Here is a 16527-nt window from a genome sequence, read left to right as displayed (position 1 = left end):
TTTACTTATCAATTAATATTTTCACAGAAAAGTTGTCTTTTAAAAGGAACTTCAGCATACATAAGGAACTAGGGTATACACACATTTTTAGCTGATTAATAGTTTTTATACCAATATATACACGTGCTGTCCCACAATATTATATGAACCATCCTTTCCGAAATCCACGCCCTCCCGACGGTGAGTGTCTTGCACCAGCACAACATGGGGCGTTCCCCCCTCCTTTACTCCCATGCACACAAACACAGAGCTGCTTTGCGCGAAGACACGTCTGTTTTGAGTTCTCCTCTATTTAGCAAGTGGATTTCTGTTCCAGGGACACTTTCAACCGTGGCCGCATTCCTTTTTAATACGGTAAAATGGGGAAAGTGAACGTCTGTTTGAAACGGAGTTACATGAGCGTGATAAGCTTGCAGGTGGTAAGTTATTTATTTATTTATTTATTTTGTCTTGGTCGATGGTCAAATACAACTAGAGGCACTAGAAGGCTCTGGAGATGATCCGCGATATGATCCGTGAACTTATCATAAAAACAGCTGTTGTATCGGATGCTTAAAGGTGCAATCGATCATTTCCATTCAATTGTTTTTCTGTGAAATTTATTAAAAAGCTGCAACATTCACTGTAAACGAGAGCAGATGAGAAAGTCAAGCCCAGTGGATGAAAGAAAAAAAAAATGGACGTTGTCAATAACAAAACAATTCTCTCCCGGACATGACCTAACCTATTATTAATGAGTCAGCAGCATAGTAGCTAATACATAGCAAACCCTCTTTTAATGGCATTAAATGATATGGTGTATCAGGAATGTGCCTTATGGGATGGTGTTCTTCCAGTAAACCAATTACACTTTATTGCAATGTTCTAACCATCATTTTTTTCACAACATGCACAACATTATTATCAGCATTATTAGCACAGATTAAGCTGCTGATTGATTGTTTGTTTGGCCTATTTGTTCAAGATAGTCTTGGATTATGTAACACCAAAGGTTAAAAACTCAACTTTAACAGACACACATAGCAAATCTGAAAGTGTACACGGGAATATTAATAACCACGGAAGTTTTGTGAGCTTCCTCATCATTCTATACTGCACAGAAGTTGAAGACTGGATTGCGCAACCTGTGGTTTGGCTGGTTTTTGTACTAGATCTTCTAATTGCCTAACTGTTGCTCTGCCAGGCTGGCGGTTGTCTCCCCGTTGTTTAACAGATTGACAACACAATTTGAATTTTCTTTACATGCTGTCTCAGCAGCAAGTGGTTCGGAGACGTCACTTTGCTTTGGGACTACACAATGAATTTGGAAGTACACTCACCGGCCACTTTATTAGGTACACCTTGCTAGTACCGGGTTGGACCCCCTTTTGCCTTCAGAACTGCCTTAATCCTTCGTGGCATAGATTCAACAAGGTACTGGAAACATTCCTCAGAGAGTTTGGTCCATATTGACATGATAGCATCACACAGTTGCTGCAGATTTGTCGGCTGCACATCCATGAAGACGAATCTCCCGTTCCACCACATCCCAAAGGTGCTCTATTGGATTGAGATCTGGTGACTGTGGAGCAGTGGCGTGTCCAGACATTTTTGATAGGGGTGGCACCAGTGGGGCACTGAGATATGCAGGGGTGGCATGAAGTGTGAGCAGGAGCGCCTGCGCAGACATATACACTCACGTATGCACACCCACACCCAGGTGTCGGCATAGCATTAATTTACCATTTTTGTATCCACAACCCATATCTACTTCACTTACTAACACTGCAAGCAAGAACAGACCTACTAGTCACAACATTCAGGAAAAGGCAACATACAAATGTGATTGAAAACTACCATACTTTATTCTAACTTCAACAGTACATACAAAAAAGACAATGCACTTTCTGAAGACTCTGGGCAAAATATGAACTTAACAAAACTGTGCAAAACTTAACATGTTACACGGGTCTAACATAACAATGTTACGCAGTACAGAATAGCTAAATGTTAGCTTTAGCATCGTTGACAGTCAAAACAGTGTTTGCTAATGAGATGAGATGATGACAGCCTTGTGCCAATTACAATAAAAAGAAATAAAACAAGACAGGATAAACGTTTAGCTTATTACCGTTACAGCTTTTAACTACAGGCACAGTAAGTGTAGTGAAATGTAGGTTTCTCACATCTTTCTCGACGACGCTCCAGAAACGTGTTGCTTCCATAGACAGTTTGTTTCACGTGTAGGTTTGCTCAAACTTCTTCTTCTTCTGGACTTTTTTTTTGCAGGCTACATACTACTTTAGCGCATCTCTGCTGCCTCTCAGGTTTGAGAAGGAACTGCAACTCTAAACAAGCTTCCAGTTTACATTCAGTGCCGTGAATATTTGGGTGGCACTTGGGGTGGCCAATCAGATTTCAGGGGTGGCCCGTGCCACCCTAGGCCACTCCCTGAACACGCCACTGCTGTGGAGGCCATTTGAGTACAGTGAACTCATTGTCACGCTCAAGAAATCAGTCTGAGATGATTCGCGCTTTATGACATGGCGCGTTATCCTGCTGGAAGTAGCCATCAGAAGATGGGTACACTGTGGTCATAAAGGGATGGACATGGTCAGCAACAATACTCAGGTAGGCTGTGGCGTTGACACAATGCTCAATTGGTGCTAATGGGCCCAAAGTGTGCCAAGAAAATATCCCCCACATCATTACACCACCACCACCAGCCTGAACCGTTGATACAAGGCAGGATGGATCCATGCTTTCATGTTGTTGACGCCAAATTCTGACCCTACCATCCGAATGTCGCAGCAGAAATCAAGACTCATCAGACCAGGCAACGTTTTTCCAATCTTCTATTGTCCAATTTTGGTGAGCCTGTGCGAATTGTAGCCTCAGTTTCCTGTTCTTAGCTGACAGGAGTGGCACCCGGTGTGGTCTTCTGCTGCTGTAGCCCATCCGCCTCAAGGTTCGACGTGTTGTGCGTTCAGAGATGCTCTTCTGCATACCTCGGTTGTAACGCGTGGTTATTTGAGTTACTGTTGCCTTTCTATCAGCTCGAACCAGTCTGGCCATTCTCCTCTGACCTCTGGCATCAACAAGGCATTTGCGCCCACAGAACTGCCGCTCACTGGATATTTTCTCTTTTTCGGACCATTCTCTGTAAACCCTAGAGATGGTTGTGCGTGAAAATCCCAGTAGATCAGCAGTTTCTGCAATACTCAGACCAGCCCGTCTGGCACAACCGTGCCACATTCAAAGTCACTTAAATCACATTTCTTCCCCATTCTGATGCTCGGTTTGAACTTCAGCAGATCGTCTTGACCATGTCTACATGCCTAAATGCATTGAGTTGCTGCCATGTGATTGGCTGATTAGAAATTTGCGTTAACAAGCCGTTAAGTGGCCGGTGAGTGTATGGCTACGCCTATCCGCTCCAGCTAATGCCGAGTTGTGTGACATAACCGCAGTGATTGTAGTTTCATGCATGACAACCACTAGTCTAATTTATCTTGAACTAAACACCTCTATTTCTGGCCCTGTTGCTGCCCTTGCAGATCGCCAGTGCCCTGCTGTTGGCACTCACTCTGTTTAGCCATGGGTACATCCACGAAGATGAAGAGGTAACATATGCATGTGTTTATATACATATATATATATTTTCTCCTGTTCCAAGCACCCCTTAGCATACACACATAGTTCCATGTGTCTGCTGTACATATATCCACATATAAAATAAAAAAAATAGTAAATTATACATAATAAACCATGTAAAAACACTGCTATGGTCCTTTTACATGCACACATGTAATAGCAGACAGTGATTTAGTGGTGACTTGTCATTCTTCACTGACAAAGATTTAGTTTTTATTGCAACATTAGATAAAAAGGGTTAATGTCCAACTTTGACTCCACGTTGACATGTGGGTTTGTATACTATTCCAGTTCATGAGATTAACACAGTCAACAAGTTTCTTCTAAAGCCAAAATGCCTCATTACATCCAGACTATTAGACACATAGTTGCAGTCGGTGTAGAAACGCCCTGTTTGACCTCAGGAGCTTCCGGCACATCATGCATGCTGCCACAGGTCAACCGCAGTCTGCTTTTTCAGCTGGTGTCTGCTGTTTTCTCTCCACAGATAGAGGAGTGGCTCGTAGGCGTTTGTGCCATGTATATTATTTCCATCATATCGCTGGTCTTGGCCAGCATTGGTCTGTATGGTGCCTGCAAGGAGAAGCAGTGGGCACTTATCGTGGTGGGTAAAGAAAGAAAACACAATTCTAGTTGTAATTCAGTCTTTTCCCAGAATCTGATTACTCACTTCTGTGTGTTTGTGCGTGTCTCAGTTTGCAGTTGGAATGATACTGGACATTCTGTTCATGGTTGTAATTCAGGCACTGGCCGCTGGACCAGAGGTATTGTAAAGTTGACTCTGAAATGTGTTGTCCTTTCTTTGGATTTCTTTTAGATCCAGCACAAAATGGACTATATGACGTTAGATTTGAAAAACGATTCAGTAGAACTGAATGAATTACTTGGTCTCTTTGTGCAGGACATGGAAGAGCTGAAGAAGGAATACCTGCACATGCTGCCACTGACTAAATCTAGTGAGATTACTATGGAAGGCTTCAAGGATGTACAGATGGAAGTAGGTAACCTAGTGTGGGTGTGTGAGTTTGTGTATGATTTCAAATTGAAGAAGAGAAGCAGTTCTTTGGAAAGTGATAACTTAAAACAAAACAGCGAAAGGCTTTAACCCTTCCCTCTTCCTTCCCAGTTGCAGTGTTGTGGACTGGATCAGGGCTACAAGGATTGGGGCTACGACATCCCAAAATCCTGCCTGTGCATCGAAAAGGCCATCAAGTGTGTGAGTGTGAAACGTAAAAGAACAGTAAATACACTCGCCCTTTGCATCAGGATGATAATTTAGTCCGTGTCTTCTAGGTTCCAGCTCCTAGAGACAGCAGTCTGTTTGCGCATGCGCTCGATGACCAGCCCGTCATGATTTATAACCAGGTAATGACACCATTCCACCATTCAAAATGTTTGAATTCTATACAGGTTGATATGCAGTCTGTTGCTGTGTCAAATGATGCCACTGTGAAATCTGCATTACAACAACAATGCAAGAAAAAACACAAAATTAATGACTTCCTCATTGGAATTTCCTATTGACCGCTGCTCCTAACATTGAATGCAGCCTCTAAAATAAAGCAAAGCAGAGCAATTTGATGCCCTATAGGCAAGATTTTAAATGAGATTAACACCACGACCAATCATAGTGTCCATGCACTCACACAGAAACTGCATAGCTGTATGTCTTTGGGATTGAATTTATTGTAGAAGCGGAAAAAAAACAGATACACTTTAGCTATTCAATGAGGAAACGTTAATCTTCTAAAGCATGCTGTTGGTCTGCAGTAGATAATCATTTTCTTCCCGGGGCTCGGAGGGAGGTTTTTTTTTTAAATTGTACATCTTGTACTGCTGTTAATCGTATCTTATTGCACTCTCTCATTCGTTCAGCATGAACTATCTGTAACCTTTCAGAATACTTGTATTATATAAAAAAATTAAAAAAATCCCGTCCCTGAGGTATGGATGGCGCCCCTCCTGTCTTTGCCACAGGCCGGTTCTGCATCAAAAGGAACAGACTGTACATTCATCGCCAAAAAAAAAAAAAAAAATCCATAATATAGCATTTACAATTTCCCCTGTGACATCCACCAGAAACTGAAACAGATAATGTCACGAATTGCATCACATTAGAAAGCATGCAATTTGACAGCCAAGTCCTGCACTGCTGCAGTGTGTTGCATTTAGAAAACACATGATACGAAGGCAGGGTAAGACTTACAATCCTTCTACAAAAATGTTCCGTTTCAAACTGTGGTTGTCGGGACCTTAATGCACTCTTGATAACTGGTGACTTTAATTTTCATATTGATGATTTGAATGACAAGGGTGCAAAAGAACTTTTTAATATTCTAGACACATTTGACCTTTCTCAACATGTGAAAGAGGCTACTCATTGTAAGGGACACACCCTGGACCTGATTATCACAAAAGGTCTCCATGTTTCTGATGTTTTTGTGACTGATCCTTCATTGTCTGATCACTTCTGTGTTTTCTTTAATATTTCTTTCATTCCTGACACACAAACAGAATCAAATAAGGTCAAAAAGCGGTACATCAATGAACATGCCAATGTACTCTTTAAAAATGCCATTTCCTCGTTACCACCTCTAAACCCATGTCATGCTGATGATCTTGTAAACATCTTTAATTCCAAAATTCTGAATGTCATAGATGTCATTGCACCTGCTACGGTTAAAACACTTTCTGGTAAGCAAAAGGCACCCTGGAGAAAAGCTGCTGTTGTGACAGCCCAGAGAAGAGAGTGCAGGAAGGCTGAACGAATCTGGCGGAGTACTAAACTTCATATTCACCATGACATCTATAAGGAGAGCCTCTGGGCCTACAATTTAGTCTTAAAAAGTGCGAGAGAAACATACTTCTCCAATATCATAAACAACAACACTAATAAGGCGAAAACCCTATTTGCAACTGTTGACAGACTAACCAACCCCCCAACACAAATACCAGCTAAACTCCACTCCACGCAGAAATGCAATGAGTTTGCATTCTTTTATACTAATAAAATTGAAGGCATCAGATGCGCTATCAATATCTCAAACAAAAAAGTTGGATCACCACCCTGTTCAGGCAAAAGTAACACAGCAATGATGGCAAGCTTTAATGCCATAGACTCTAAAACTCTAGTGGAAACGATGACAAATCTAAAATCATCCACCTGCTGCCTTGATGCTTTACCTACCAACTTTTTTAAGAATGTTTTTGACTGCCTATCAATAGACGTATTGCAAATAGTTAATAACTCCATTCAATCAGGCAATTTCCCAAAGGCCTTCAAAACTGCAGTCATTAAACCTCTTCTAAAAAAGCGGAGCCTAGATGCCTCTATTATCAACAACTACAGACCAATTTCAAATCTACCCTTCATAAGTAAAATAATTGAGAAAGTTGTCCTCCAACAACTAAATCACTTCCTGGCTTCAACTGGCTGCCACAACAACTTCCAGTCAGGATTTCGACCTTTTCATAGCACCGAGACGGCCCTTATTAAAGTTGTAAATTACATCCGTCTTAACACAGACTCTGGCAAAACTTCAATATTAATGCTATTAGACCTCAGTGCTGCATTTGACACTGTCGACCACTCAATACTCTTGGACAGGTTGGAAAACTGGGTGGGGCTCTCAGGCACAGTCTTAAACTGGTTCAAGTCATATCTACAAGATAGGAACTATTTTGTTTCCATTGGCGACTTTGTATCAGAACCTACCAATGTAACGTGTGGAGTCCCCCAAGGTTCAATCTTGGGGCCAACTTTATTCAACATCTACATGCTCCCACTAGGACAAATCATGCAAAATAATAACATTGACCACCATTGCTATGCCGATGACACCCAAATCTATGTAGCACTATCACCAAACGACTATCGCCCCATAGATCTTCTGTGCCAGTGCATTGAGCAAGTCAAAGACTGGATGTGCCAAAACTTTCTACAACTAAATGAGGACAAAACTGAGATAATTGTTTTTGGTGCTAAAAAAGAAAGGTTTAAAGTAATTCAACACCTTCACTCTCTGTTCCTGAAAACCTCAAACAAAGCCAGAAATCTTGGGGTTATTATGGATTCTGATTTACATTTCGACAGTCACGTTAAATCAGTAACAAAATCAGCCTACTATCACCTAAAAAATGTAGCAAGACTTAGAGGGCTCATGTCAGCTCAAGACTTAGAAAAACTTGTACATGCCTTTATTACTAGTAGGCTAGACTACTGTAATGGTCTCCTTGCAGGTCTTCCGAAAAAAACTGTCAGGCAGCTACAGCTTGTTCAGAACGCTGCTGCTAGAGTTCTTACAAAGACCAAAAAATGTGAGCACATTACACCAATTCTTAAATCCTTACATTGGCTCCCTGTATGTCAGAGGATTGATTTCAAAATCCTCCTGCTCACATATAAATCACTACATGGTCTAGGACCGAAGTATATCACTGATATGCTCCCACTACATAAGACTTCTAGACCACTAAGATCTTCTGAGACCAATCTGTTAGTGATTCCCAGAGTAAACAACAATCACGGGAGAGCATCATTTAGTCACTATGCAACAAATGGCTGGAATAAACTTCCTGAAGATGTAAGACTTGCCCCAACTCTGACCACTTTTAAAACTAGACTGAAAACTTTTCTGTTCACCATAGCTTTCTGCTAAATCTTTTAATGTCTGCACTGTTTTTAATTATTGCAAATATGTTTTTATTCTCTTTTCTTTCTGTAATGCATTTTTAAATTTTTTATTATTTTCTTTTAATTCTTCTATTTTTTTTCTTCTCACTTTGTTTTATGATGTGAAGCACTTTCAGTCTGCCTTGTGTATGAAATGTGCTATACAAATAAAGTTGCCTTGCCTTGCCTTGCCTTGAAAACTACTGATTGATCTGCTCTCCTCTTTCAGCCGTGCCTCCCATACATGATTGACATAATTGAGTACGAGAAGATGGCATTTAATGTAATCGGGGGCATAATGCTAGGAATCACTTTATTCTGGGTATGTACTGTCTGTCTCTATGTGTCTACCATGATTGTACCCGTCTACCTGCCTCCGGATTTCTCTTCTCTAACTGTTCGTCGGATACAAAGCCTCCATTCTTCCCCTCTCGCCCTCGGCTTTAAAGCCCCGTTATTCACCATAATTCACGGCTGTTGACAAAACCTCAGCTTTTCTGGAGTCACCGATTATATTAAGTTTGCCTGCATGGTTGTCATGACAATGTAGATGTTCAAATGTCCCATTTATTAAAGAACTTGTCTTCCAGAAGGCAAAGTCGAGGTTCAGAGTTCATTCTTGATCTCAAGTAGCTTTTCTGGAGCTTTTGAATATTTGAATTCACAGATTCTCTGAATAATGTATGTCAAAATAATATAAGTGTCAGTATGAATTATTCAATGATATATCGGTGGTCATCTTATTGATGTTTTTTTTTTTACATGAAACCTGAGAGGAATGAATATATAAATCTCTCAGGGAAAGCACAGATGTTACCAATAGCATTAATGACAACACCACGATGACTAAGCTACATAGAATCCAGCCATTGTTAATTTGATTATTTACACCTGTGCTGTTCCTACTGTGTCCTCCCTTTGCATGGACTTTTCTGCCCCCTTCAGTCTCGTTGTGAAGCTGCAGCTCCGATCAAAACAACGTATAGAACGTCGGCTGAAACAACAGGAAGGAACTAATGTCTGTTTCTCTGTTTTTAGGTATTATCGGTGGTGTTTTGTATTTCCATCTTGTGTCAGCTGAATAAGAAGGAAGATACCCCCGTGGTTGTCTACAGTCGAGAGGCAAAAGCAGGCAACTACACAGCCCTCTCAGAACCCGAGTACACCTGATTGGGATTCAGTGCCTTTTACCTTTATTTTTTTGGGTTGGTATATATTTTTTGTGTTTGTTTTTTACATGTAAACATGTATTTTTTACCCCCAAAGATAGAGTAGACATTTTTTACAACGGGGGAAACTGTGGGCTGATGTTTACACACAGACCCTCATGTCGAGAGACCAACACCCTTCTGAGAGCTGGGATAGCGCTGTATATCTGCTTCCACTGTCATCAGAGCATTAAATGTCATCAGATTGGAATGTAGCACATTTGATCAACGCTGAAAGCCCTTCCAGGCAGTGAAGTGAGGCGTATTGTAAGATATGGAAACACAATCACGAATTCAACTGAGGTGGTTAAAGAAAATTTGTTTTTTTAAAGCACTGATGAAGACATGACTGCAGAACTATTTACATTATGGATGTACTAGAGCTTTAATAAGTGACTGTTCTATGGGGGTTTTTCAATTACATTTTGATTAAAGAAGCTGCCGAAGCACTTCCAAAGTTCTATCATATAGTTTCATGTAATAGGATGTCATTGGTACATATTGGTAGAGAGGAAACAAAGCACCGGCGCTCACAGACGGCCCTGATTGCTTCTAGCTTTTTTCCTCCCCACAATGAACAAGAAGACTCTTGATGTGTGGGTGCCAGTGCTTTGTTCCTTTGGTCCCTGCCACTACAGTGCCCCCGATTATACTGCTATACAGTCGATTTGGAGCAGTGCGCACTGCCACTTTCCATTCTGTCTACATGTCCGCGTTGCACAACAGGAGTATTGAAAGGATCAGCTGTTTCGGTGCTTGACCGAAGAGGGAGGAAGGAAAACGGAACAGGGAGGATGTAAATAATGAACTGCGTTTGATTACCAAAGAAGCAAATCCAAAGTCCTATAAGTCTTGATTTTAGCCATGCTGCCTCTCCCCTGCATTAAAAAGGGGAAAGATCCAGCCCTTATCCGTGTCCCTCTGCCTCCCAATCAGGTGTTAACCTCATGACTAAAAATGTAACCACTGCAGTGCCTTGTTTGCTTCCTGGTTTGCATTCAACAAGATTTTTCGCAAATAAAAACATCAAAGGAACAAGAATCACATTTTATTCCTGCTATTTACAAAATATTACATACGTTCATTCCATAAATAAGAAAACAGTGTATGACAAAAATAAAAATACCATCCTTTGCAAGAACCTACTGTATATTAGGCGTTAATGGTTAAAGTGCACAGGTAGACATTGGATCAGCTGTGTCAGATGACCTTCATTTGACAGCATACTCGTCAGGGAGACATTCCAGGCAGCTCATGCAGCAAGTCATGTTAGGAGTGATGTGGCTTAAAGGCTTCTTCGGTGAGAGTGGCATCGGTTGGGACATTACAGTCTCAGCGAGGACATTGGTGACGTCGTTCTTTCCTACGAGAGCCTCTCACAGCCCGTCTGCAGCGGCTTTGCCCGGATTTTATCTCCAAACCGTGAGATCACATTTTGGAGGCTTAATATTTTTTTTCTGCATGTCTACTTAATGTGCAACCAAACAGAATCTCTTCTGCAGCGGACGTCGTTTGCCCACTAAAATGTGCTTTGAGAACAACTGAATGGAGTGATGATGTTTTCTTAAATATACATTGTGCATAACAAGGTATCCATACATTCTGTTGTCCCAACGGGAACTGGCCTCATTCCGTTGTCCAACCTGATTATTTAGCCAAGAAAAATACATAGCTCGATAATAAATAAATGATTATATTTCAATCAAAGCACTTTTGTAAAACACTCTTGAAGAAAGGTGCTACATAAGTGTTATTAATAGTATTATTTTTCAAAGATTACTGGTTGCCCTAATGCTGAAAATTCAATAAGTGAGCCTAAGACGAGTACGAATATTAAATGTATGTGTGCTTAAAAGATGTTGGTCCAGTCGAGACGTGTTGAATAAAAACCCAATCGTTGAATTGAGGTATAGTAGATATCTATTAGATTAATATCTGTAATATCTTTCCAAAGACTCAGCGATGGATCCAGGTATGTAGGAAATGGAGATAAATAATATCTGAATATTATCCAGATATGACAACACTTACTAAATAACAAAATGCTGGGATCTGCCCTAGCTACATAAAAAATAAAAATAAAAAAGAACAGATGGCTGCTTAATGCTTGGTAATATATTCATTTTTAACATAATATCAGAAACACAAGCATTTGAAAATGTGCTGATTATTGAAGACAAGCAGCACATTTTACAAGTGTTCAATAAATTGCAATGTTTTTACAGCAGTAAGGCAAAAACAGTCATTTGAAATTGATTCAATGCATGTAGATTACTTTTCAATATCAGTTACATGCATTAACAGAAGAAAAAAATAAAATAAAACATATGTTGCTATAGCACAAAAAAGCCAGATTATTGTATACAGCAAAATGTGTTTACATGTGCAAATGCAAATAAGGTGTGCTTGATAATAATTTTTATGTGTGTATCAAAACATACAAGGTGATTAAAAGGCTCCGGGAACATATCTGTTTGATTGGAGAAGAGCCATGAACTCCTGCTTCCTTCTGATCTGGCCCATCAGCTTGATGCTCATAACGAGTAAAATCACCTGGGAAGGGAGGCCCAGCAGTTACAAGGATGCTGGCAATTAGGCGATCATTAAGATAAATAAGCTGTGTGAAGTCCTACATAACATAAATGTGTATAAATAAAAAAAACATACCCAGAATACTCCACTTCCAAACTGTACAGCCATAGCCAGTGAGAATGCAAGCTTCAGTTCAGAAACGTAAATTGGTAGGCAAGGCTGTAGGGAGGGAAAAAAGGTGCAGGTTTATTGTTAAGGTAGTAGTTTTTCTGTATGAAGAAATAACTGATCTTGGTGTACTGTGGCTACAATTACACACTTCTGTGCGACGGGGTCACCGGCCAAAGAAATGTTGGGATCCACTGCTTTATTTCCAAATGAATTTGAGAGAGAAAATAAGAGCAAAGATCTTTTACCTCTTGATAAACATATTGGTTCTTTGGAGCCCCGAGAGTGGCACTGCCCCGTAGTCGAATCTGGGGAGGAGGAGTACAAAATCCCATTAGACAACATTACAAAAACGGGCTTCACTAAATATTGATGAAAGGTGGATGTTTCCCGTTGCTACACTTTTTGCTTTGCATACAGTACCGGAATTATTGATATGTGCATAACAGATCAGATGAAGCCAGTTTATTTTCATAAGGAAACCTAGATATTTCTTTCGTTTTCAGCTCTAATGCAGTACAAACACATACACAAGACCCAAGATAAGGTACCTCAAAACTCTGTTTGTCTTGCATCTTGGTAAGATGCATCTGTGGCCTGATGGAAGAAATGTGAACTGGTATTGGCCAGAATTGACTGGGGCCTTTTTCAAGGGCCTGACCTCGTGCAGGTTGGCAAGGTCATTTAAGGCTGTTCCTGCTATTTTGCTGCACACTCTCACAATACTCTTTTTTTTTTGCTTTTAAGTGTCAGTAGCAACAAATAAAATACTTTTCAGAAAAGTGCTGTCAGCGAGCTTTCGATAAAAATAGACGCACAGAGTCCCGTGTGATGCTCAAGGGTCAGTTTTTCGTCAATGGCTGTGCCCCGACCAGTCAAGTGAAACCATGTGTGCCTGCAGGGCCAGACATCCTAATGAGTCGTCGTATATATTCTGCTTCTATAATAGGAGGTACTCACGCATTTTCCTGGATAGTGACAGTTACAGGAGGCAGGAATGGAAGAGCCCCAGTCTTTATAGCCTTCAATGAGACCGCAGCACTCAAACTGGAGGTGATAAACACACACATGCACAGGCCAAGTAGGAAGTTAATCAAAACAAATACACCAGAACAAGATGTGTTGCCCATTAAAACAGTCTGTAAATCAAGTGCATACCTCTTTAAGAGAAAACTGCTTGTCTGGCCACGCCCCCTAAAGGCTAGCTTATATAAAGTTAGTGTGGCTACGTACACGGTTTGATCGCCACTTGTGTGATGCGTGTGTGTGATTTGGATGTCTGTGCCCTTCTTCTTCGATTCATTTTAGCATTTGATCCTCCTATTGGTTCGGTATTCCGACAGCTTTCCGTCCAACAGTGACGCAGGAGTTAGTTTATCTTCCTGGCTCAGATGGCTAACAAAATGCCTCAAAGTTATCCCTAAGCTAGCTAGCGCTAGTCCGCGGTTAGCACACAACAAGTCGGGTTTCCAGGAGTCATAAGCACTCAGAAATGATGCGCATATTTGTTTTTGATTCACTAAGACTGAACACAGCATGAGTATATCATTATATCCGTTGACCCTCACGGCTACACGGCCCATAAATCAGCTTAAAACTCTGGAGAAAGACGCTCCAGAACTTGCCTGAGACATATCACGTTTTCAAGTTTTCTCCAGTATCAAAGGAATCCAGTGACTGTTTTTCTGTAAATTCATGGGTTCACTACACACGGGGACTACTCATGGCTAATTCGGCGTACTTTTTAAAGGTGCCAATTTAATGAAATGTGGATAAATTGGCTGGTAATAATCGGGACTACAGTTGTAGCCCACAGCTAGTTAGCTAACTGACTCCATGGCAACATTATACTTCCTGTTTACATGCTCCAATGCAATATGGGAACTCTTATTCCAAAACTTGGAGCCCACAAATAGAAGAAAGAAAACAATCATATTGTCAGAAATAAGACTTATATTAGTGTGGATTCATTATTTTTAAATATACTACAAGCTAGATGGTTGTGCAGTGGACAAAAATCTTCTTTAGAAGTAGCTTTATTTTTATTTTTATTATTTTTATAAACCTCAGACCAATGAAAATCAAGTAAAAAAAGAAGAAGAAAAAAGCTCCTTACTTCTTTTTGAATACTGTACAGCAGGGTCCTGTTGGCTTTGTTGCTTCCACTTAGTGGCATCATGGAAAGCAACTTTGACTCCTCGCGGGCCACGCGTTTCTGAGGGGGGGAGAGATCAAAGCATACTGTAGCCTGGTTTAAGTTGCTTTTTAATGCCACAGGATTACAGTCAATGTACAAAGGAGAATTTGCTCGTAAAAGCCGGACAGTGAACTACTATACCTCATAAACGTCTTGGTAACTTAGTGCTGTTCTAATAATTATGGTTTGACTGGCGGCTGCCATCCCAGTTGCGTACTGTAAGAGTAAGCAAAAACTACCTTTAAACACATGTATACACACATGTATTCTTACAATAACGCATGCACACAGTGTTAGTACGAACACATAAAGCAAGGCTTTACCAGAATCAAACACCATCGCTTTCCTTTACAGGCTCCAACTACACCAAGCACTGAGAGCAGCAGGCAGCCGATCTCTACCACGTACATTATCGCTACAGAAACACTGGACACCAGCTGAGGAGAAAAATAACATTGGCGTCAAAGGCATGCATTGACTGGCAAACGTTCTGACCAACAATTAATATCGCGTGCATGTTAATATTATTTGTGTTGTCACAGATGTGTTTCCAAGAAAGCATGACTATTCAAAATAACAGGTCAAAGGTCAGTGTCATCGACAGCACCTGATGATAATTCACTGTCTTGCTCAAGGACACTTGGGACTGGAACTGGCAGATGCTCACCAACATTAATGATTGAACTCAAGTCTTCCAGATATAACAAGAAAAAAACCCATGCATAAATAATAACAACAATCCCTCAATCGTCTTTTGCCATCCCAGCAACTCCTTTGCTCATGAAAAAAACCTGACAAGATGGGAATTATATCTTATATCTGCTCAGAAGAACATCTGAAGTCTTACTTTGCCCGTTAGTATGAGGTCTCTATGCCATGCTACTGTCATCGTCAACATGAAGAAGCACAGTGCCTTTGGAGAAAGAAGCATAAACAGTTATTAAGTTTGCAAGCGAAGAAGACATGAAACATGTAAAAGTATTTCACTTGTCAAATGTTGTTTTGTGGGCCATTGAAGGCATCATCGAACCGTTTTAATGTTTTCCCATGTTTTTATAGTTCATGTCAGTGTTAATGGTAGGCAGTAGCACAGCTATCCAGGATTAGTCTAAGATAATACCTTTACATAACAGTAATGTCACAGCAAAATACAGATGGATCTGCACATGATTCTAGACTCACAGCTGAGAAACATGAATGAATTGTACGCAATATCATTATTAGGAAATTACAGATATGATTTGGGGGAAAGGGGGTGATGAGATGATTATAATAATTTGCACTAATTTAATAAATGCAAATAACCACCACTATGGCGTGTTTTTTATTTTATTTTATTTTTGTATAGGCTACCAGTGATTTTTTTCTCTCGTTTTATTTTCTTTGCTATAACATGACATTTTGAAATATTTTTTTCTTCAAATGCATCACAGGAGTATTTCCACATTTCATGCTGCATGCTGATTCTGATGGAGGCGATTCCCTGCAGCATGTTTTGTATACCGACCGACACATATAGCACTTAGCATAGTCTTAATTATAGGCTGGCTGATAATCAAAGTAACAGCGAGCGCATCACACATTTAATCAGAGACACACCTGTAAAAAAAAAAGGTAATCAATAGGCCTCTTGGCTTGTATTACATTCAAAAGCGGTGGATTGCAGGCTACCTACCATATGCACAGCGTTGGCAAAAATAAACGGCCTTTTCAGGCTCGTTTTGTCCGCCACCACGACCACTGCGCTCCGCTGCATGCTGCTGCGTCTCTGCCAGGCGTTAAAGCGCCCTTTCACATAAAGAAAATATTAAGGGTGCGGGACCTATGATTAGAATTGTAACGGCATCTATCTATTCCGCACAGGACGTCACTGTGATGTCCTGGGCGAGGGGGGTCTGTGCCGCGTTCACGTGCAGTCGGAAATATCGGAGTCGAGCTGGATATGCGCGCAGGTTCAGCGACGATTAAAGGGACTCGTTCGGGAATGATAAGTGCAGTGGGTGTGTCCTTTATAACATTATAACGAGCTACTGACATACAGCCCTCTTTATCTACCAGAATAGACCAAGTTTATTTGGATGTTTATCATGTTATGTATTTGGGTCACTGGTGGAATA

General features: G+C 40.6%; 2 protein-coding genes across 3 annotated transcripts in view; one reads left to right on the top strand and one right to left on the bottom strand.

Annotated features, from left to right (window-relative positions):
* The window catches only part of LOC311032296 (tetraspanin-8-like), a 34048-nt gene extending 17760 nt beyond the window's left edge, over window positions 1-16288 (bottom strand). The window contains exons 1-9 of one of the 2 annotated variants that reach the window (XM_084038970.1): window positions 16086-16288; window positions 15258-15323; window positions 14734-14847; window positions 14552-14626; window positions 14330-14428; window positions 13174-13260; window positions 12462-12521; window positions 12181-12264; window positions 10550-12066 (exon numbers count right to left, since the gene is read on the bottom strand). In XM_084038970.1, coding sequence (XP_083895096.1) covers window positions 11962-12066; window positions 12181-12264; window positions 12462-12521; window positions 13174-13260; window positions 14330-14428; window positions 14552-14626; window positions 14734-14847; window positions 15258-15323; window positions 16086-16166 — 771 coding nt within the window. In that variant the 5' untranslated portion in view covers window positions 16167-16288 and the 3' untranslated portion in view covers window positions 10550-11961. Of the gene's footprint in view, window positions 1-10549; window positions 12067-12180; window positions 12265-12461; window positions 12522-13173; window positions 13261-14329; window positions 14429-14551; window positions 14627-14733; window positions 14848-15257; window positions 15324-16085 lie in introns of those variants that run through there. The other variant, XM_084038969.1, reaches the window with a different exon arrangement.
* On the top strand, window positions 259-9696 carry LOC311032179 (tetraspanin-8-like). The gene is made up of 8 exons (XM_084038817.1): window positions 259-419; window positions 3537-3602; window positions 4121-4237; window positions 4329-4397; window positions 4535-4630; window positions 4760-4849; window positions 4927-4998; window positions 9344-9696. Exons 1-8 carry the CDS (start codon window positions 360-362, stop codon window positions 9473-9475), a joined length of 702 nt encoding a protein of 233 aa, XP_083894943.1. The 5' UTR covers window positions 259-359; the 3' UTR covers window positions 9476-9696.
* Window positions 16289-16527: the final 239 nt, after the last annotated feature.

Source organism: Eutrigla gurnardus (genome assembly GCF_963514095.1).
Source record: "Eutrigla gurnardus genome assembly, chromosome: 21".
In the NCBI taxonomy this organism is placed as follows: Eukaryota; Metazoa; Chordata; class Actinopteri; order Perciformes; family Triglidae; genus Eutrigla; species Eutrigla gurnardus.
This window is presented reverse-complemented; position numbering and strand designations above follow the sequence as displayed.